General features: G+C 44.7%; 1 protein-coding gene across 1 annotated transcript in view; it reads right to left on the reverse strand.

Moving 5' to 3' along the window:
- The window catches only part of PLEKHD1 (pleckstrin homology and coiled-coil domain containing D1), a 67297-nt gene that overhangs the window by 36152 nt on the left and 9473 nt on the right, over positions 1 to 21672 (reverse strand). Inside the window, exons 3-10 of the mRNA XM_064658297.1 lie at positions 13838 to 13931; positions 13379 to 13468; positions 12780 to 12856; positions 8222 to 8313; positions 5361 to 5413; positions 3007 to 3101; positions 2005 to 2098; positions 554 to 732 (exon numbers count right to left, since the gene is read on the reverse strand). Coding sequence (XP_064514367.1) covers positions 554 to 732; positions 2005 to 2098; positions 3007 to 3101; positions 5361 to 5413; positions 8222 to 8313; positions 12780 to 12856; positions 13379 to 13468; positions 13838 to 13931 — 774 coding nt within the window. The remainder of the gene's footprint in view (positions 1 to 553; positions 733 to 2004; positions 2099 to 3006; positions 3102 to 5360; positions 5414 to 8221; positions 8314 to 12779; positions 12857 to 13378; positions 13469 to 13837; positions 13932 to 21672) is intronic.

Raw genomic sequence — 21672 nt, forward strand, 5'->3', positions numbered from 1 at the left:
AAAGCCAGGTGGACAGTTCTAGAATGGAACACTCTCAACCCCCTGATGAGGCCCAGAAGCACCAAACACTCCTTAGGGACAGGCCATGAACACCTTCACGTGTCCAAATCCTGGTTTGAAAGGAGAAGGCCCAACCGGGAGCAAGAAGTTCAGCAGCCCTGCCTCATTCTGTCTCTTTTGTAGTGTTTGTACCCTAAACTCCTGCCATGGGAACCAGACAATCTTTCAGACTTGTCTTGTGTTGGCAATGAAAAAGCAAGTCAGCAGATAGTCACATCATTTGGCATCCCTAAGCCTGAGCAGGGCAGAAGTGCCCTCTTCCCTTTACCACACCCAAGAATGGAAATTATAAAGGATCTTGGCTCTCTGCAGGTCTCAGGATAAACAGGGAAACTGTTTTGAAGTGATATCATTTTAAGCCTACAAATATTTAGCCACAACCCCATGCCTCCCACCTGCAAGGGGCAAAACTACTTCTTTTCACACCACCCTCCTCACACTGGATCACATCTTGTTCCTGATACCACCTCAAGAACCCCTGCCCCCACTTCACCTCTTCTCTGCCAGGAGTTTCTCGTGCAGAAGTTGCTGCATCTTCTCTTCAATCTGTCGCAGGCTGCAGTGCAGTCCCCAGATGGGGCTTTGCTCTTTGCTGGGGCTGGTTGGAGGTGGGACCTGGCTCTCATTTTCTTCCAGCATCTCCAGCATTTGCTGCTTTTCCAGGGAGAGCTCCTTGAAGAAGGACAGAGACTGTGAATATCAGCTAAGTCTAATGTTTCTGCTCCTGTTCCTGCCTGGCTCTTCCCTATTGAGTCCCTCCACCCTTACATGCCTCATTCAGGTTAAAAACACAAATAACAAAATTAGGTTTTCATTTTGTATCTGCCTCATGAGGAGCAAGCCTCCACCACAGCCTTTGCTATGAAGGGGGAGAGAACCTGCAGGCTCCTTTGATGTGATATGCCAGTAAGGACACAATTCAGGGACTGGAGCCTTGTGACTCCCTAGTGCATCACAGATGCAGCCCGCTTCCCTGCCTTCCCTGCTTGGCTTGCTCCTCAATGGGAACTGGAGGCATCCCCTCTGTGGTACTTCTAACTGCAGGGCAATAAGACATATCATGCTGTTTGCCTGTGAAGTGTTTGGTTCAGTGTGCAACTAGAGCATGAACAGTCCTTCACTATCTTTCCAGTTCTTTTTTCATTCCCATAACTTCAGGCAAGGAGAAGAGCTCAAAGGAACAGATTTTTGGACAAACTTGCAGCATCTGACACAAACATTAAGAATGACCTTGAGGCTTCCAAAGGCTGGCTGTATGAACATCTCACAAACAATGTGCATTTAGAAAAGACACTTTCCACAAATCCACCAGAGTGATACCAAGTAAGGAAAGATTTTAATACATCAATATTCCTTTTCCTATATTCCCATGTGGTACAGGATTCCTTGGGAACACCATGCTCTCTTCTGCAAACAAGGAATGCCTTTCTCCCGCTCCAATTTCCAACAGAACTTAAGAGAGTTGCAGTTTAAAAAAAAAAAGTGCATGACTTACAGCCATGTTGGCTGGAAGACACCCTCCAGCAGGCTCAAGTCCAACCTCCTGTTCAGAGCTGGTCGGCCAGCACAGCAGGATATGGTCAGATGTGGCTTTCTACAGTCCAGTTGTGAAAACCTTCCACGATGAAGCTTCCTCAGGCTCTCCCACTGCCTGCCTATCCATCCGGTGAAAATTCTCTCCCTAGTGTTCAACCTGAGCTTCCCAAACTGCAACTTTTGGTTTTTCTGATATCATCACATCACCTGCTATGACTGAGAAAATTTTGCTTCTGCTGGGCTCTGTATCACTTCTCATCCTTTTCCGTGGGGGATTTTGGCATTCATACCAGCTACCAAATGAACCTGTTCATCTGTACAGGACTTAACTTTGGCGCTAGCAGATATTAGATTCATTCCATAGCACACTAAAATGCTGTCACTCAGAGGTAAGAAGTGGTCACTCACCTCCAGGGTGTTTTGTAAGGACTGCGTCAGGCTTCGCAACTCTTTCTTTTCTTCCTCCACTCCTTTAAGGGAGCGGGCTGTGAGCTCTAGCTCCCTAAAGAAGCAAAAAGGGGGAACAGCTATTGCAGTGGAACACTAGCCCCACAGACCACACTCAGACTGCGCGGGCTGTGGATCTCTTGGTGAAGGCAGTCTTGGAGAGTCAGGAGCTTGCCAGGAAGCATCACATCCTGCCTTGAACACACTACGGGCTTTCAGAAACTTTACTGTGCCTCCTCATCGTCAAACCAAACCGTCTCTAGCAAGGACAGGGCCATGGTTGCAACTGGAAGAGTTCAAACAGGGCAGTCATATTTAAGCAGAGGTAGGTCTACGAAAACAAAAATGGTTTGCAAAATCACAACGAGATTTTATTTAGGGAGAGAAAAGGAAAACAAAAAAAAAGAGGGCAATGGCTAAACAGCCCTTTCAACACTCAGGGCAAAGCATTTTGATCCTTCTCTTTCTAAATACATTCTCCGGTTGCATTTTGCATAGTGCAATTCTTAAAATAACAAAACAATTCTTGGTGAGGCAACATCATCATCCACCCATTGTCATTTAGCTGATGGTGGAAAAACAGACCGATATGTCTGGACCCCACAGGGCTGGTCAGCCAATCAAAGTAATTGCCTCTTTGAAATCCTCTCTAGCACCTCCATTGCCATGCTTCCCCAACCAATCTGGGGTTTGCTGATGTCCAAGCCCTTTGAAAATAAATTGCTGGAGCCCTGAATGCAAAATGAAACTAAGCTGTATTCTATTGGTCACACAAGCAATAGCAAATGCAGGTAAACAGCCTACAACCATTCCTGTTTTGGTCAATATAGCATCTATTCTCCTTCCTACACACACAAAAATAGGTGGATTTTACAAACTGTTTTGATTCACCACGACAGTGGCACTTTTGTCTGATGTGGGAGTTGGTGTCCTTTTCCTGCCCTGCACAGTCTGCTGCCTTACCGTCTGATCTCCTCCTGCTCCAGCCGCAGCTCCCGCACCACCTCTTCAAACTGCTGCTTCTCTGCTTCCAGCATCTGGTTCAGGCGCTCGAGTTCCTGGACCAGAAGAGAAGACAGGAATGTACTCTGCCTACACAGTTAGGCAAAGCTTCCCTGTTAACAGTGCCTAGGACTTTAAACCTGGCATTTAACCTGAGCTATGTAGAGCCACAAGGCATCTGATCACACCACGCTTTTGTCCAGGAGCAATTAGAAGGGATTTGAAGTAAGTTGAGGATTTTCAGACATCCATAAGCCCCAGCCAGGTTACCAAGCACACGAAAATCCCAGACATGCTCTCTGCACAGGTCAGCTCTGATGCATATATACAGAAGGTCCCTGGGAATGCTGGACTCCACGTGTATGTACCATTTCCAGGCACCCACATGTTCAGATACAGATAGTCCTGAAGGAGTGTGACAGCCCCGGAATTGCTGTGCCTGAAGTGTGATTTTTCTACTGGCTCTGCCTTGCTCTCCACCCCCACTGGGGCAGGAAAACACAAACTGTTCAGTTACAGCTTTGCACAGTTTAATCAGCCTGTCACTATCTTTGTGCTGATAAAACCATGTTTAAAGAGCACCAAATACAAGTTGTCTCAAGCAGTGAAACAGCCTCTTTCCCTAGTCTAGAGGCAGCAGTTGTACTGAGACCTACTGCAGATGGAGAAAGACAGGGATAAAATACAGCAAGGGTCCTGCTCCCAAATAGGTCCCTTTGCAGCTATAGCTGCTAAGCACAACTCCTGTTGCAGGCCCCGGCTAGTCACAAAACAGCACTGACACTGAATAAATTAATATTAAGCATCTCGCTCTATAGTGCAGATACATGGTTCAAGCTTCCTTCCCAACATACTTCTCTGGAGCCTTCAGGCTCTCAACAGGTCAGACTGCCACAGCTCAGTGAGCTCTACGTTCAGTTCTTCACAGTACCAAACTCCTTCAGATTAACCTGGCCCCATCTGCTCTTTGTGGGCAATGGAGTTACTGTGCATGGCTTTTTAATAGGAGAGATTTGTTCCAGGATCTTCAGACAAGGGCATTTCCCTCCCCATGGCTGTGGGCTGTGCAGCAGGCTACTTCACCAGAAGGGGATGTCTCCCTGCAAAGGCAGAAGTAGCTTAGCCCTAAAGGAGAGTCCAAGCTATCTTTGGATTTTAGCTCTCCAAAAATGTATGCAAGAAATATATAGGCCTGAGAAGCCAAGGTCAGCATTGCCGTCTTTTCCTAAAGAGGGGCAATGGTTGTTTTGGATTAACTGGAATAGAACATGAGGCACTTTGCAAGGTTGTAACATGGTATTCTACATCCATGCAGACTTTTCTACTGTGTAATAGGACAATCCATTTGCACAGCTATCTTGCAATGACTTTATGATGGTGCTATAAAAATCAGTATCGTTTTGCTGGAAATGTGAGAATGAGCTACTCTTACTATATTAAGCAACCATAAGTTAGGAATAGTTTGGAAAACAATTCCCATCTCATCTCGTGGTTAGGTTTCGCGAACGAAGATTTGGGAAGGGCTCTACCCACATTTGCTACAAACGCGCTGGTGACTAAAAAGGCCAATGCGGGATAGACAAGTCTGGCTGCAAAAGGCACAACGGAAAGACTCCTTAGGTGGTATTGACAAGACACGTGTCTTGTTGCAAAACAATTATAAACTTGATAAAGCAACCTCGTTTAGTGAAAGATGTCCCTGCCCGTGGCAGGGAGGCTGGAACTGGGTGATCTTTAAGGCCCCTTCCAACCCAAACCATTCTGTGATTCTAAGATAAATTAAGGTATCATAGTCACCTCTTAGGGGGTGCTCTCTTGATTTTTCTCTCGTGCAATATTTATTATTCTCCCCATCTCTGGTGTGTCCAAAAAACAAACCATGTTGCTTTTTCTGCTCCTTGTTTCTCACAACAGTATCTCTACACTGGAACCATGTCAGGTCTGTTTACTTGCTTTCTAACTGTGGAGACAAGTCTTGATTGCCAGTCTTCTCTGCCAAATAACAATTGTGTCATTCAATCCAGTGAATATGAATTTAATTTCATTTTCCTCTCTGGTCCTCCTGCAGATATAATCACAAGCACGCTGCATGGAAAATAACAGGGAAAGGGAACAAGGGTACACCTCCAAGACCCATCTCATGGCACAAGTCTTATTCCTCTCTTCATCCACGGGGTCCAGAGCTTGGCTGGAGACTCTTGTGGCTCCACAAGCCCCTCTCCCTGAACCCTGACATGCCTTCAAACCAATAACTCCCAAAATCCCACTCCTGCCACATGGAATTTAAAGGAAATTGGCTTGGGATGAACACTCACCTCTTTTTGCTCCCTTTGCAGACATAGCTCTTCTGTTTCCTCCATTAGCTTATCTGCAAGCACACAAACAAAGGCCAGAGAAAGCACAGAGAAAAGCATTTTATATCCTGGGGATATTTACAAACATGAAACACTGACTTTCTGAAGCATTCCCTATTCCTTTGTGTGCATCTGCTCCAAAGTCTAAGACGGCACATAATGGGATGTTCTGTAACTTCCCTCCTGCCAAATAACTGAATAAACTAAACAACCACATTGCTGTGTACTCCTTCTAAGGTTTCCTCTCAGTGCTCTTAAAGAACATTAATGAACTAACCTCCACTGTCCTCTAGCTAAGTCAGAAAAATATTCTTATCTCTGTTTCACAGATGAGGAAACAAAGGCACAGAAAGGTTAAGTGGGTGCACAGGGTCACACACCAGGTACCAGCAGTCAGTTCTCCTGCAGCTCAGTGCCTCATCCCCACCTGCCTAGCGCATCATCCTCTCCTTACTCCTTAGCCCTCTGGGCATCACTGCCAGCTCCCTATTGTCACCTTGGGATGTTCCAGCCAAGGCCAGAAATCAATCTCCTAACCTAGCCACAAAAGTTTTGCTATACAGAGCAGTTCCCCTCAACATCAGCTGCTCTTGTCTACTGAAGATACACACCCACTAGAGGCCTTGCTCTGCTCCTTACCCTGCAGCCTGCTGTTGTGCTATGCCCTAACCTCAAAGGCTCTCCCTCAGGCAGCTCTTGGTCACACTTACAGGAAGCTAGACAGAAACACACTCCTCACAGTTAAGCCTAAGGTTTAGCTCTCAGCTCTGCCACCAAGCTGCCACGTGAGCAGGGCAGATTCACTGTAGCACTTTTAGATTAAATTTTCCCCATATCAGGTGAGTGGGATGCTACTGATTTCCCTGGTACTGGAGACCTGATGAGATTACTACCGCTGGCAGCAGTACTACTGCTAGGAGGAACACAGGTTTCACCTCCTGCCCACAGCAGGGCTCCCGCTGCCAGAGAAATAGTGTTACATTACCAAAGCTCTGCTGACCACCACTACTGCCTTTCCTTTCCACTCTTGACCTCTTTCTCCTGGGCAGGACCCAGCACAGATGCACTGTAATTACACAGAGGCTCTTCCACCTTCCCCCTTCTGCCCCTCTTAGGGGGCCCAAGCCCTGGACTTGATGGCCCTCTGTAAAGTCCATGTCTGAGAGTGAAACCTAGATCCTAACCAGGTGGAAGGAAGTGGGATCCACTCAGTGTGGATTCAGGGAATTCCCCTGAGCAGTGTTTGCTTCCTCCAGAGAACCTTGACCTCCTGCCAGGAACAGTGTCTGACCTCAAAGTTTTAACTAGAGGATGGACACAGATCATTGAAGGTAAGGCTAATGAGGCAGAAGCCTCAGTAGTTATATTGAAATAGACAGTTGCTGTCAAAAGAAAGTAACCAAGTGTGACAATTGACCAGCTCTGAATGTTCCTGTCACGGACCAAAGAACCCAGTGAAATATATATTTTATATTCCAAATATCTCCTGTTTGCCACAGAATGTATATTCTTCTATTCCTCCATCACATTGTCTTTTATCGTACTAAAGACCTCTTCAGTCTTTTAGGCTCTGTAGTCTGCGCTGGTGGTTGCAAAATAATGTTTTGACAAAGTTTTCCTGTTTCTAATCTTCCTCCTGTTCCTGTCCCTCCGGGTCCTCCTTTCAGCATTCCCCATTATCCCTTTGTCAGACATGGAGCCACTTCTCCCTCCCTGCCTCACATACAAGCCCATCCATCAACTCGCACGTGTGAATGGAGCTTAGATGGCCAGAATGAACATGCCTTGATACTTGAATTATTATCACTGTTGCATGTGAGATCATCATGGATGCAAAAGTGCAAACAGCTCTTCGAGATTCCTTCAGTACCTTGGTGATTAGGAGTAGATACTATGAGCCTCTGCTCCAGACATCACTAACTTGAAGCACCCAAATTGCTGCCAGCTTGTTTAAAGCAGATGACTGTCCAGACAAGTCACTGGGCCCACACATGACCAGCAGCCCCCAGATCAGAAGGGGTCTTCGAATGCTCTAACATGGAGGGCATCTGGGTTAAAATGGCTACTCTCCCTTGGCTCTTGCTATGGTCGGTGCAGGGAAGAGACAGCTGGACCTCCCAAGGCAGTCATAGCATCCAAGGTATTGCCATCCAGAATCTTCAAGGGGATTGGACTAGATAACCTTCAGAAGTCTCTTTCCACCTACATTATTCTATGTTCATCTGGACAAACTGTTCTCTTTGCACTGTCCATGGAGACAGCACTGACAAATTAGCCACTGCCATTAGACACCTCAAGCAAGCCCATGTAAATGCTCCCACTTTCAATACGAACAGTGTGAGCAAACACGAAGATCAAATAGAGTAAGACCAAAAAAACCCCCAGCTAGTTGAAGAAAACCCATGCATGAAAAGCTGTGATCAGTCTCAGAAGTGTCAGTCCTGTGTGATTCAGGGAGACAAAGGTATTGGCTATTTGTCTGGTAAGCAGCTGAAACCAGCACATCCAAATATCTCAGGGGCAGCAAACATTTGTACAGACCAGCCACGAGACTGCAGCAGGTTGGCCAAAGCACATTCTTGTTTTCACACTCCAAACAGATGTCCAAATCCTACCTTAACCATTTTATGTTTTGACCCCCTTCAAACCTGAATTTCAGCTGCTGACTACTTAAAAGCTTCATCCAGTAACAGTCAAACCTGTAAAAACAGGTTTTGTACAGTAAAAACCTGTAGCTGCTTGGCTTGACCACACTGACAACTCCAGGAAAAGCAAAATGGCTATTTTGGGGTTTATGGCTTTTGGAAGTAAGAGTTTCCCACCTAAATACTCCTGTTTCTCCTTGGCCAGCTGCAGTCCTTGGGCTTCCAGGCTCTCAATCATAGCTTCTCCCAGCTGGGCATTCTTCCATGTCCTAGGGAGAGCAGACACAAAGCAGGCAATGTAAAGGAGCTAAGGGTCCTACAGATTGAGACGGGGGTCTCAGCCTAGCAAGCCACCAAGTAATTCAAACATGCAGACTTTCATCATTTGGGACAGTGATTCTCTAAATTTTTCTCCACAAATGAATTAGAGAAATTTCCCTGATATTAAGTAATATTTTTTTCTTTTTTAAATACATGAGCTGTATGTTAACACCTCACAACTATTCAAATGTTATTTTTCAGTGGTTTGGAGATTCCTACACTGATCTTAAGCTTAAGGACTCTCCAGACCAATTCAGCACATCCACAGCCTCCAACTGCAACAGGATGCATCTGGAACCCTTTAAATAGATCCTGACAGACTTTAGGACCAGATTTTAGCTTTTAACTCAAATAACTTCCCACTGCTAACAACATTGTCTTCTGCAACCTTTCCAGTATTTTGCTGTTAGAGTCACTCTTCCCCTTCAAACATTAACCATCTATTGAATTCTTCCCATAGCCTTCTATCTTCAGTCTTTCTGGTATCCACCATCCACCCTGGAACCAATCAATCCCTCCTCTGCTACTTATAAGCCACTAGGACTTGGTGTCTGGCCCTACACTGTGAGTTAAGTGCCTCTTCCTGTGAAAACAAAGAAGAACTAGAGATAAAAGCCAGACTAGATGCTGGCAAGTAGGGAATGTTAAAGGAAGCAGGCATATTCAAAGAGCATCTTGTGTTATTTTAGGACCATTGGCCAGAGGATCTCAAGGTCACTTAAACACTTTATTAAGCTAAGCTACAAGAAAGGCCTGTGGAGCAGATGCCCATTACTGACTGAGTTGATGGGCAGGATAGGCTTAAGCACAGATATTAAATACCATGGACAATGACACACAAATCAAAACCAGAACCAACAATGGAGCTTGCTGCTCAATTCTATTGGTGTTTCATTAGGAAAAAAAATATCAACACACAAGAAATGCATAACATTAAAACATACATGCAATTGATTCTAATCTATTTATATAGATGTACATACAGGAACAGCAGTTGCTGCCCAGAAATTCTGCCGTCTTTGTTAAATCCTGAGGGAGCTTATTAATATTAAATATCTGTAAGCCTTCCTGTACCAAGCCTCTTTGTGAACCATTTGAAATTGTAGCTTTTTGGAAACCATTAGGTTGGCAACCTTTTAGATAACAATTTCAAGGCAACTTGTACTTCGTCTCTTACAAAAAACAGACAAATAAATTAAACACGCGCCACCCCAGGGACCAGGCAGCTCACAGCTCCAGCAGCCCAAGCACTGTCTTGTGCTCCTTGCAGATAGCTGTGCTTCTTTTCAGCTGATGAGGATCATTCTAAAGTGCAGAGGAAATTAGAACACTAATTAAAAAGGTGCTGTTTTGCCCACAGCTAGAAATCTTCATCTCGAGGGAGAACATGTGGGTGCGAATATGTTTTTTCACTAACCTTCTCTCATACAAGATGAATATGATCCCAGAGAAGCCAACAGCAAAAGATCTCAAGAGGGGAGTGGGGGGGACGACAGAGTTTATCATGGAGAGTTTCAAAACAGCTGTAGCCTTTAAGGTGTCTGTTTATTAGATTCATGTTTCCAGGGCCCTTTCCCTTCCCCAGCCTAACAAGATGTTTTCCTGTCTGTAACTCAAAGGTTACTAAGAAAAGAACCCCCAAAGCTGTATAGTTATCTGCATGTGTTATGCATCTCAACCATTGTCTGTTCCGGTCCTTTTGCAGCACTGGGAACATCTCTCTAGTTTTGCCTGCATTTTACCTTTCTTGGGAGCAGCCACAAGCAATTTTTGGAGACACTTAGCACTTCATGGTCCACAGGATATATGTTCTATGTTATTTTTGCCCCCTCCGTTGCCCACAAAGTCTACTTTAACGAATTCAGGGAACGGTCAGTGAAGAGAGCTGTGGACGGAGACAGTGTTACGTGTGCCCCTCTCCCTAACTAGCAGAAGAAAAAGCCTCTTTGGGTGGGAAGAGAGCCTGGTGGTCTAGGAGTCAGGGCTTTGTGTGTTTCCAAAAAGCTTTCCAGATCTGGCAAGTGTGGTAAGTCCAAGCCACAACATGTTAGAAGGGTGGAGAGACCATCGGTTCCCCTCTGCACTGAATAAGCCATTTCCCTATCAAACCATGATTCCTGGAAAGGAGTGAAGAGCTGAAGATATCACTGAGCAGACTATGATGGTAGAGGCAATAAGCAGTTGTGCAGGCACACTCCCCCATCCCCCAACCAACCAAAGAGACAGCAGACAAAACTGACTCAAAGGAGAGAGGATAGAGGACATTTCCAGATTGGGTTAATTTTTTCCTCTTTCCCTTATTTCTGTATCTCACTCTATCGAATTCGTTTTAGGGGGGTTTTTTGAGGATGTTTATGTGTTTTTTTTTCCTTTGGTTGGTTTCAAATAATAAGGGAGACTGCAGGATGACTACAACTAAGTGCTGCAGTGCCACCGGCAGTGCAATCTCAATCTAGGAACAACAGGGCACTCAAACAGGTTGTCTAGAATATTTCATCTGTATCCTTTTAGCTTTCCTGTTCATTGCAGATCAAGTTACTGGCCCATGCTGGCCTTTCTGACCGCTGCTTAGCTCCCAACATGACCCTGCTAGCATAAAACCACATAATCTGTGCTTTTCCTGACATGCAGGCTATTCTCAGCACAGGTGAGGCTGGCACTGGAGCTGCACTGCTCTCCTCTGATACAAGAACAGAAGCAGAGAGGGGAGGGAAGGAGGTGTCTTGGGTAGATTTTCAGCTAGGTGCAGGTAGTCTGCTATATGATAGCAGCCACTGTCTAGCTCCTCTTTTAAACACTACTGCTGGAATATTGAAGCAAGGACTAAAGAAAAGGTTGACTCTCTGACATACACAGTCGTGCAGGGCTTGCTTGTGAGCACACCTCTGGAGCTGTGCTGCCATGCTCCTTCCCTCCCGTACACACCTGAAAGATGAATTTGGTCCCAAATTATTGCCCTTGGCCTTGGCAATAATTTAGCTTAACACTGGTGAAGGGAAATGCAGGCCTGTGCTAACTGAATAAAAAACTCCAGATTGCTCAAAGGCTAAATCTGTGCCTCTTCTTCCCTGCAGTGGTCAAGTCTTCTTGTGCTGAGTGGGTGACAGACTTCTGCCTTGGGTCTTGTGTCCCATGGGACTCCTGCTCCCATGAAACTTTAATGGACAGCTTTGTGTTGCAGTTCATACACTACTGTGGGGGTAACAGCTTGCCCCAGCACCCAAGCCAGGCACACTGCAGTAGCACAGAGCTTGGCTTGTGCTGATCCACCATAAAATTTGTTCCTCATTAATACAAATTAACATGTTGAGCCTCACGACATTGAAATGAACTGAGATACTGCCTTTACCATGTACACACTGGTATTACAAACAGAACATAATCTGTCCCTATAGTGACAAGAGACCACATACACACACTGTAATGCAGCCAGGAAGGGCAGACCAAAGTGGTCATTGCTTTAAGCCTTGCAGGTGAGTAGTAGGCTCTGCTCTACTTGGGAAGTTTCTATACCTGGTTTGGGAAAGTCAAATCCCTGTTTAAGTGTTATGTCTTCTGCACCAGCTGAGATTTAGAAGGAGCCTGCTCTGGTTTTGCAACACAGCTGCTCCTTGAACTGCCAAGCTCCTGGGTGCTGAGGAATTGCAGAAATGGAGGCCAACAAACTGCAAATCTTTCTCCAGCATTCTCAGCAGACTGTGAGCTCAGTATTGTATGCATACAGCAGTCAAACCCTCTCACCCCTGTAGGTGGGCTGGAAATGCTTTGCTAACACCTCCTCTCCTGGGATTTAACCTGCCTCTGCATTTCAGAATTAAATGTCTTAAGAGGCCAAATCCTGCTGCTGGGTGGCCTGAGCACCCTGAGATATGAGCAGAAGGGATGCACACTCTAAGGACACACAATTTCTCCGAGGTCCTTGCCCCTAGCAGGATGTAGAGCCACACGGACAGCTGCTCACAAGCTTTGTGCCTTGCCTGTTCTGCTCGTACTTTACCCCAAATTCAAACAGGGAAGTTTTCTAACCCTCACCTTTGTCAAGCCCACAGACCTTGCTACCCACAGGGAATGGACCAGAAGGGCTCCCATTCAGGCCCAGGTCCCATCTTTCAGAGGTAAGAGAGAGGGACAGCAGAGGGCACTCATTACCTCAGCATTTGACAGATGACAGCCTGGGGTTGGGAGCAAAGAGCCATACTGCACACCACACTGCCTACCAAGGTGGGAAGCTTTGTGTCAGCTTTAGAGCATTCCCATTTAGGGAAAGGATAGGTCCAAGAGACAAGTGAAGCTCTTACTAGTTTTGAGGAGCTTGTCTGACTTCCCATAGTCCTTCTAGTCAGGCTTCTTCCTCTTTATCCTTTACACATCTACAGAACAGATCAAACTGAATAAGGAATAGAAAGAAGCTTACACTTTTCCAGACTCCTGTAGCATCTCCAGCCACTGAGCCTGCTCAAACTCTGATTCAGCTGCTAGAACAATGTTACCCTGGAAGAGGGGAGGGGAGGGGAGAAAAAACCCAGATTAGAGAGGCTGGTGCCTTATGCACCTCTGTGCACTCAGGGCATGAACTGAACACAGATAGCACAGCTGTGGAGGGAGGAAAGCCCACCACAGTCTTCCACCTCCACAGGAAGCATCACATGGTAGCAAATATGACCCAGGTCTACCACACATTGGAAAGTGTGCATATGGCAAACAGTCATGGCAGGAATAAAATGATAGGGCAACATGAGCTCTAGGGCTCCTGAGTATCTGTGTACTGGTCTGCTAGTAGCATAAAACCTGGTGTCAGAAAGTGCAAGTTTTCCTGTTGGTTGTCAAAGCAGCAGCAGCAAAAACTTGAGGGGACTTGAGATGCTAAGCCACCCTCTCTCTCAGGATAGTCTGCCCAGAGAGGGTAAGCATACCTTGGTGGGGAGGGAAAAGACTGCCAATCTAGCTCTGCTCATCAGCATTAACATGTTTTGAGGTGTTTGGGGTTTTTTAGAAGAAAAGAAATCTACTTACATGGAAGTCTTCATGAGAGATTTTTATGGCATAAGGCATGTTGGCCTCTTCTTTGGGCTCCACGATGCAGCCTCCCAGGGGTATGACACCCTAGGGATAAACCAGAGCACTCCAATCAGTCAGTAAAATCAAGTATAACTATTAACTAACCAGGAGCTGAACTTTCACCCTTGGTCACTTGTGGAGCCCTGCTCTTCCTTGGCTACACCAGGAGGGGCAATACACACAGTTTCTGAAAAGCAGAGGGATTCCCACCACCACCAGGAAACCCCCCAACTGGTATCTGAAAGGGGGTGAAGATGGCAGTCCTGTATTCATCACAGAGAGAAGACTGCTAGCTAGAACACGGAAGCAGGAACTCTGATATCAAGGAGGAGGTGATCTCCCAACAGGGGCGAATTTTGCAGGTTCACAGTGTGGTATCATGAGAGATACCCTCCCTGTGCAAATTCTGCTCACCTTGGGGTGGATATTGAAGTATTTATTGCTTTCAAAACTCTTCTTCTCACTCTCAGCATAGTAAAGCAGAAAACTTTCCTTAATTATGAAGAACCTTTAAGACAGAGAAAGGAAATAAATTTTGCTAGAACAGACGTTGTGGTTCACAGCATGAGAAAATCTCCACCTAACTAAAGCTACTTTCTGAGCAGAAGAGTTTACTACTTCCATCTCTGGTGAGGTGCCTCACTTGTGCTTATAGTCAAGAACTAGTGCTTAACACCAAGCATCAAGTTTAAGTACTTTGTGCTTACAGTTTACCACCACTTTGTGCTTACAGTTTACCACCACAGCATGCACGCACCAGTGTTGAAGGCAATCCATAGCACCATTTACTCACAGCACTCTCTGTCCAAGACAAGACCAAAAATTTGTGGCACCTCTAGCTGTTTGCACTCTATCTAGCCCATGTAGGTTGGATTCAACCTATTGGAAGAGAGCTGCTCTTTTTTTTAAGGGTCTCACACATGGGCTAAGACCAACTAAATGATTATTTTTGCAATCTGTCCCCTGCCACCCTCTTTCCTCCCATCTTGTAATAAGACAGAAGGGAAGTGTTTTCACTCTAACACTGAGTCATATGGCAGGGAGAGTCACACGCTAGCATCTGCAAGTGACTCTTGAGGCAAAAAATTGGCCACCAGAGCACTCAGAAGCAGAAATAAATTTTAGAGATATTTCTAAGCAGACCTCCTGGCAAAGTCTTCTGTCATTGACCTTCATAACTACAAAGGAGATTGAATTTTTTTTTCTCATATGTGTAATGTTAAATTATGCCTTGTTCTGCTCAATTAGCCGATATGCCTTGCTCTGCTCAGTTAGCCTTAGGTATGCTCTGATGATCACTGTATAGTAGCCACAAAATATCACAATTTCTGTAAACCGAGCCTCTAATTTACTGGAGCATGCCCTCAAAATTATGATTAAAGGAGTTCCACTTTTAACTTCTTTGGATTTTCAAAATGCCCCTGGGAGAGTCCTTCCTCTCTTCAAAAATCGAGGTTGCATTTACTCTGCAGGCAGTGGTACAGGTGAGAGATATATGACTTAGTTTCAATTTGGTCTAAATCTCTGCAGCACTCAAAAATTCTGAAGAGCAGCTGAATAAAAAATGGGGACAAGTTTAGTAGGGAGGTTTCAAAAGAGTAAATGACAAAGAAAATATGCTGCACTGTTCTGGACATATTTTCTGACATGAGAAACAGGGAACTGAAAAGAAAGTGAAAGGCAGTAAGTTGAAAATTATTAAAGAATGCCTTTTTACACTGCACAAAACACTGCTGTGTAAATCACTTTCATTTGGTCCCAAGGACAAGAGATCATGAGAAAACTGGAAAGGATAAGGCATTTCTTTGAATAAAAAGAACATTCTCAGAAAACTCTCCAGCTTCTGTGAGGGATCAGAAGGAGACTTCTACAGGTAGTGCTGTCCAGTTCTGCAGCCTGAGCATTCCTGCACCTTTCCCTGAAGCCACCATCAATGATGGGCTACAGGCTCAGGGGATTGATCCACAAGGACAGTTCTAATGCCTTCACATGTCCATCCCATCGCAGTCTTCTCCTGAAGTGGATGGGCTGTCAGATGTAGCCAAGCACTGCCTCCAGTACAGATAAGCACAGCAATTTAGTTTAGCAGTTTAGCTCCTAAAGCTAAGGAAAGAAGTCAAAGCTGGCAGAGAATATTATAATAATAAAATTATAATATATAATAATATTAATAAAATTATATATATAATTATTAACAATAATTATCATAATTATACTTGGGCAAAAGCTTTACAACTTCCATCAGCTTCTATCTCTTGCTTTTCTGCTGTGGGTCTAGCAACACAGATGAAATAGCCAAATGCCATGGATATATGTGTGCATGGGGCTCTCAGAGCAACCAAAAAACTCAGAACAAGCTAAAGTTCTGAATGACTGTAGCAAACTCAAGCTCTGGACCTACTTTGCAAGTTCTCCAAAATGTGTAAAAGTGACAGTCATTGAACATATTTACATCCAGAAATCTTCAGAACATACAAACACCAGCAGCAGTTATTGTGTCCCAATTTTTTTCTTCTCCTTGCCCACTCATCTATACCTGTTCATGTTGGCATCAGAGGTGGGGAGAAGCAGCCAGCTTGCTTCCTCAGCAGGACACTGTCTCCTCATTTGATACTCTGGGAACATCATGGTTGACTGCCCAACCTCACCTCTTGTTCCTGACCACAGCCTGGCAAAACTGCTCTAAGCAGAACAGCACAACTCAGTGCAAAAATCACTCTTCTGCACTGAGCTTATTTAGTTGGTAGAGGACTGAAAAGCTGCTCATTCACAGTGCAGCTGTCCAGTAGGTGATCTGAGTAGGAGAAATTACTATTCACCTTTCACCTGGGTGACCATCTCCCTTCCAGCCCGAACTCGTGCATGTTCCAGTGCAACTCCCAGAGAAGCTGCATCTAATATTCTCTCAGTTGGGAAAGCCAGGTGTGACCCTACCTGTGGTGGCTGTCAATACAACTTTGAGATATCAGCCCATTTAGAAGATGCATTAGGCACATCTCTGGGGACACATTACTGATAGAGTGGATTCATCAAGGTCTCACCTCAGTGTGAAACAAGGACTGGGATTTTCAGATATATCTGCACTAATGGCAAAGGCAACCATGACCTCTGCAGCAGGCTCAGAGCTGACCCTGGCCAAGGCAGATATCAGAGAAACCTCCACAGAGCACACAAGGCTTGTTTCTGGTTCCTCCTGTCCTGTTCCTCCACTTCTGTGAACACCAGCCTTCCTGATTCATTTTTCCTCCCACCTCTGATCGTTAACTCTATAAAAAAAGTTTTGTTATGTGTAGCTGCATCTTCATGTTATGTCTCTAATGCTTATTTCAAGGAGAATTTGATTTTTTAGAGGGAAATGTTACCTTATCTGCACAATAAATACAGAAATAACATCTTAAAAAACCAATTCTGCCTGGCCAGTGCTCCTGTGCTTGGTCCAGTGAGTTAATCACCTACTGTATGCAGAAATATGAACCTAAGGAATAAAAGTCAACACCACACATGAAATGGAGAAAGTCTATTCATCATTTTCAACACTCTTTTCAGTCTGAATAACCTCAAGAAATAGTTGCAAGACAGGTAAACATACTGATCTTTAACTCCATGATTTTTAATCTAAATTTTAACCCCCAGTTAAAGCGAGGCTTTAGTTTGATACATACTTTTTGTTGCTCAGTGCTGCTAATCCTCATAATATAGATTATGCTCCAGTGGAAACCAAAATCAAAACAAAAACAAGAACAAAACATAGCACAAATCTCTGAGAATTGATATGTCTCTCACAGATTAATGAACTTTTAGATCCCTGACCTCACAGATGGGGAAATTTGGAATGAAAATGTACAAAATAAGGGTTTAAAAAGTAATAAGAACAAAATCCCAGTGCAAGTAATGAAGGTAAACATTGAAAATCTGGTTAGCTTCTGGACATAATGTATTTATGTTCAGATCACATTCCCTCATCTATATATCCTTACCTGGAAGGCAACACCTAAGCAACCAAGTTCATCACTTTAACTGACCTTCAGGACAAAATCTCCAAACAACAATACAGGGATAGTTGATGCAGCACAGTGAAAATAGGGATGAAGTAAAGAATCAGGGGAGAGAGTTATAAGACTCAAGAGCAAGCTGAAGACTAAAGCAGCAGCCAAGCGAGCAAGAGCAGAAAGGGGAAAGATGGCCAAGGGAGAATGGGAAGAAACACCCAGTTAGGACTGTGACTGGGAGGATAGAGACACTGAACAGATATCTAAAGTAGGCACAGATACGGCAGCATGAGAACATAAGAAAAGGGAGTGCTGGAAAGGCAGGGGAAGATTTTGAATACAAACAAGAAACCAAGATAAATAAGTGATTTAAAAACAGAGCAGAGTTCAAAAAGCCCGGAGAGCAGCAGTGAAGGTAAGAGTGGTGAGACGGCCTGGGACAGCCACCCACACTCCACAGGCAGCACAAGTAATATAAGAGCCATTCACATGAGGTCAACTGCTTTGAAGCACCCATCCCTGCTGCTGGGTCCTGTACTAAGAAACCACTGAAACCACAGTGTAATTAAACTGGAGTACCAGAGGAACAGTAACAATCTGCATAACTTGGAGATAAAGCCAGAGCCATGATCCAGCCAGGATTAGAAAAAACAGCTCTATACTGGACAAGCACTGAGAATACAGTGCTTCCTTTGCGTCACAGAGGGCTAATGAGATTAATTAGCTAATATTTGTAAAAGTTTTTGATGTGACAACAGCCCGCATGAAGTATTTACAGTATAAAACTGCAGCAGTCTCCTTGGTCCTTCATTCCAATAGTGTTTTTTTGGGCACTAGTCCAGGAGCACAGGCAGTGAATCCCAGTTGCTAGATCAGCTCAGTTCTGTATCCCTAGGGACAGCTCAGGAAACCGACGGGCAAATGTTCTTTATTAGCATATCAGCTCAGAGGTCGCAGTACCCGTCCCTCACTCTTCCTCTCTCCTGGGAGCTTTACGCTTGCTTTCCTGCCTCCTGCTCTGGCGCCCGGCAGCAGGAGCAACGCCCAGCCATGCAGGGAGCGGGAAGAGCTGTACGCTTCCCGACAGCAAGCAGCCAAGTGGGAAGTTTACAAGGACGAGAGGGAACCACATGGTGTGCTGGACTCGCAGCCGCACTGTCTCGGCAGCTCCTGCTGCCCTTGTGCTGCATACACACACTTCTCGGTGGCTGTGTGTTTTTCAGAGTTTTGTTTTTTTTTTGAGCAGAAAGCAGTCCTAAACAATTATCCTTTCCATCTGTTCCGTGACCACATGCAATGACTGTTAGTAGTCACTGTGGAAAATAAGATTACATGCATACTTTGCAATGCCACAGCCAGGACCGGTTCAAGAGAAGATGAAATCTCTCTATTAACTGTGCTATGTTTCCCTCCTTCCAGCAGCAACCTGTCATCCCTGATGGATTTACTCAGAAATATAGGAATATTTTGTGTTTTGTTCTCTCCTGTTTTCAATTTCTCACGTTCCACCTTGCTTTTCTGATTGATCACAGAGCAGATGCCCCCTCCTGGAACTGTCTCACTGAGCCTCCAAGTCTCCCACCTACATGGGGACAGACAGTTTAGAGCCTGACATTCTGTATGGGACTGGGATTATTCACAGCAGAGAAGAATGTGCCACTTCCTTCCTGGAAAGCTACAGTACCCTATTCATATCACATCCAGGGCAGGTACACACATTGTGCATTTCACTGCAGTTTCCACAACAGGCTGATGCCATTACCAGTTTTGCAATTACAACTTTTGCAGTAGGAGAAAATAAATTGCTTGCTATTTGTTGAAAGGAAGAATGGGGTGCAGTTTGGTTGGAAGAGGACCATACATCAAGGGCTGAGAATATTATTTGCCAAAGCCATTCCAGCAAGAAGCCAAGCTTAGACTGGTCAAAAACATCAGTAAACTCAGAAGATAGTTGCTTTTCTGTTGAAAGGATATTATTTTACAGGGAAAGAAAATTCACATTAGGGATAGCGTTTCTTATCTTGGAGAGATAGGTACTATGACAGTGGTAATGGCATCTCAAAATCAAGCTCTGGAAGGCAGCATGCTCAGATGTCAGCCCTGGGAGATAAACACAGCCACACTGACCCAGTGTCAGAAGCACCCAGCCTGCTCTAGGATAGTACCTGGTGTGACAGGCATGCAAATACTTAGGCTTCAGAACAGACCATTGTGTGAGCAAAGGAAAGGACAGAAGGTGCTCCAGACAGCTGCCTCATGTCAAGTTTTGCTGTCCTCACAGGTGCCATTTGACTGAAACAAGACTCTGCTATACCTCCCTTTTCCCAGCATAACCTCTACTGCTGCAACATTCCCAGCCTTGGGATTTCAAAGCACTGGACACCATGCCTGGACTTTTTTACCTTGATCCATAATCTAGTCAGACTCCATCTTTCCCTTAAACGCATGACTTTCTTCTCAGTGTCTCCAGAAGCACTGTTGCTACAGCCAAATGAATGGGATCAAGCCAGTAAATTTTATGCATCTCCCAACAGCCATGTAAACCTGTCTTCATGGCTGATGGCCTGATGAGATCAATCCTCCCCTTATAAGCTGGTTTATATCCCGTATCTTGGTAAGATTTTCCTTGGGACCAAGACTGTTGTCCAGTCCAAGATGTCAGGGCAAAATCTACATTGCTCAGAGATCAGATCCTCAACTACATCGAGCAAAAGTCAAATTTTTTTTCTTTATTTAACTGGAGTGGGAAACATTTCTTCTTCATTCAATAAAAAAAAAAAAAAGCAGCCTTTGACCAGCTACGTGTTGCTGGGAATGGGGGGATAAGTAGGGGAAACGGTGAATTGCTCCTTATCCCTACATAATGATTGACTTATAATAATATGCAAGGGTACTTTATTTAAAAGCAAGTCTCTCCCATGATAAAAAACCATCCAAACATATTGTTCCTAGTGTCCCAGTCTTTTAACTCCAGAACCCACTTCCTTCCAAACCCTACAGATTCCCCATGCTCACCTCTCACTGACCTGTGTCTGGTCCCCCAGGACCTCTGCTACTGTGCTTGCAACTTATCTTCCATATCATGCCTGCCCCACATCACCTCCCCATCTCTTCCCACTTGCTAGCACTAAAATATTTACCACTTGCCAAAGATGGGGGTGACTTCTAGGAATAGAGCAGCACTAAATAAATAATGACAGAGAGAGCAGAAATGGGCCATTTGCCTGCAAGGAAGTTTTATTAGGAAGAAAGCCTTTTAAGAATGTTTCCTCCATGGCAAATTATGTTCCCCTCCGTTATTCTGTCCACTTCTTTTCCGTAACACAGTCACTTTAGTTTCCAGACATAATTCATTTAAATATCAATATTTGGGAACCAAGTAGGAGCATCAGCACAAATTCATTCCTGGATGAAAATAGGCCACTGGGGGGAGGAAGGGAAGGGAATAAAACCTGCACACGGGTCAAAGATGGCTACAAACATAAAACTGCTTCCCAAGGAATGTTTAACTATTTTCCAGGCTATGCCATCTTCACAGGTTTAGATTGGACGGCACTGTGGTTACTACACAGAGCAAAACTGGGAAAGCTGGCTTTAGAAATGGATTGTCTGTGTCCAAACTGCACACTACAGCAAAGTACTTAACCACAAAAGGTAAGTACCAGAGATTCAGTGATTCACATAGAGAAATACACCAACTCTAAACTTAAAACTGACTCATCACTTCAGTATTATAGAACATAATTCTATCTTTGGTAAAAGGTTATAGCAAATGCTTTCCAGCTCCAAACTTCTGGGCTGCTGGCAGACAACGCACAGCAGCTTACAACTCTCTAACACCATATGGAAGAGACTGCAGTGCCACTTTCTTCCCAGGGAAGAGTCTTCATGTGCTGTTCCAAGTGTGCCATCACTATAAGGCAGCATAGCCGTTCTGATGCTGGTCCACAAACCCCTGCAGACCATACACATGCACATACAGACTCACATGCACAGTCAGTTCAGCCTAGCCATCTCACACCCAAAAACTCAAAGCTTCAGTGAGTGCTAAAGAACAAAGTCAAGCAGTTTAGGGGCAAAATATATGAGCTGACTCTTCCTCTTTTGTCCAACTATCATAAGATAATTATCCAGAGGAGGCAGCTAGTCCCTATTCCCTGAAGCGCCCATAGCACAAGGTCTGGACAGATAAAGAAGGGAGAACAATGGGGTACCACGTGTGTAAAGCTGACACAGAACAGGAGGGAAGCTATGCCCACA

Source organism: Pseudopipra pipra, chromosome 6 (assembly GCF_036250125.1).
Source record: "Pseudopipra pipra isolate bDixPip1 chromosome 6, bDixPip1.hap1, whole genome shotgun sequence".
In the NCBI taxonomy this organism is placed as follows: domain Eukaryota; kingdom Metazoa; phylum Chordata; class Aves; order Passeriformes; family Pipridae; genus Pseudopipra; species Pseudopipra pipra.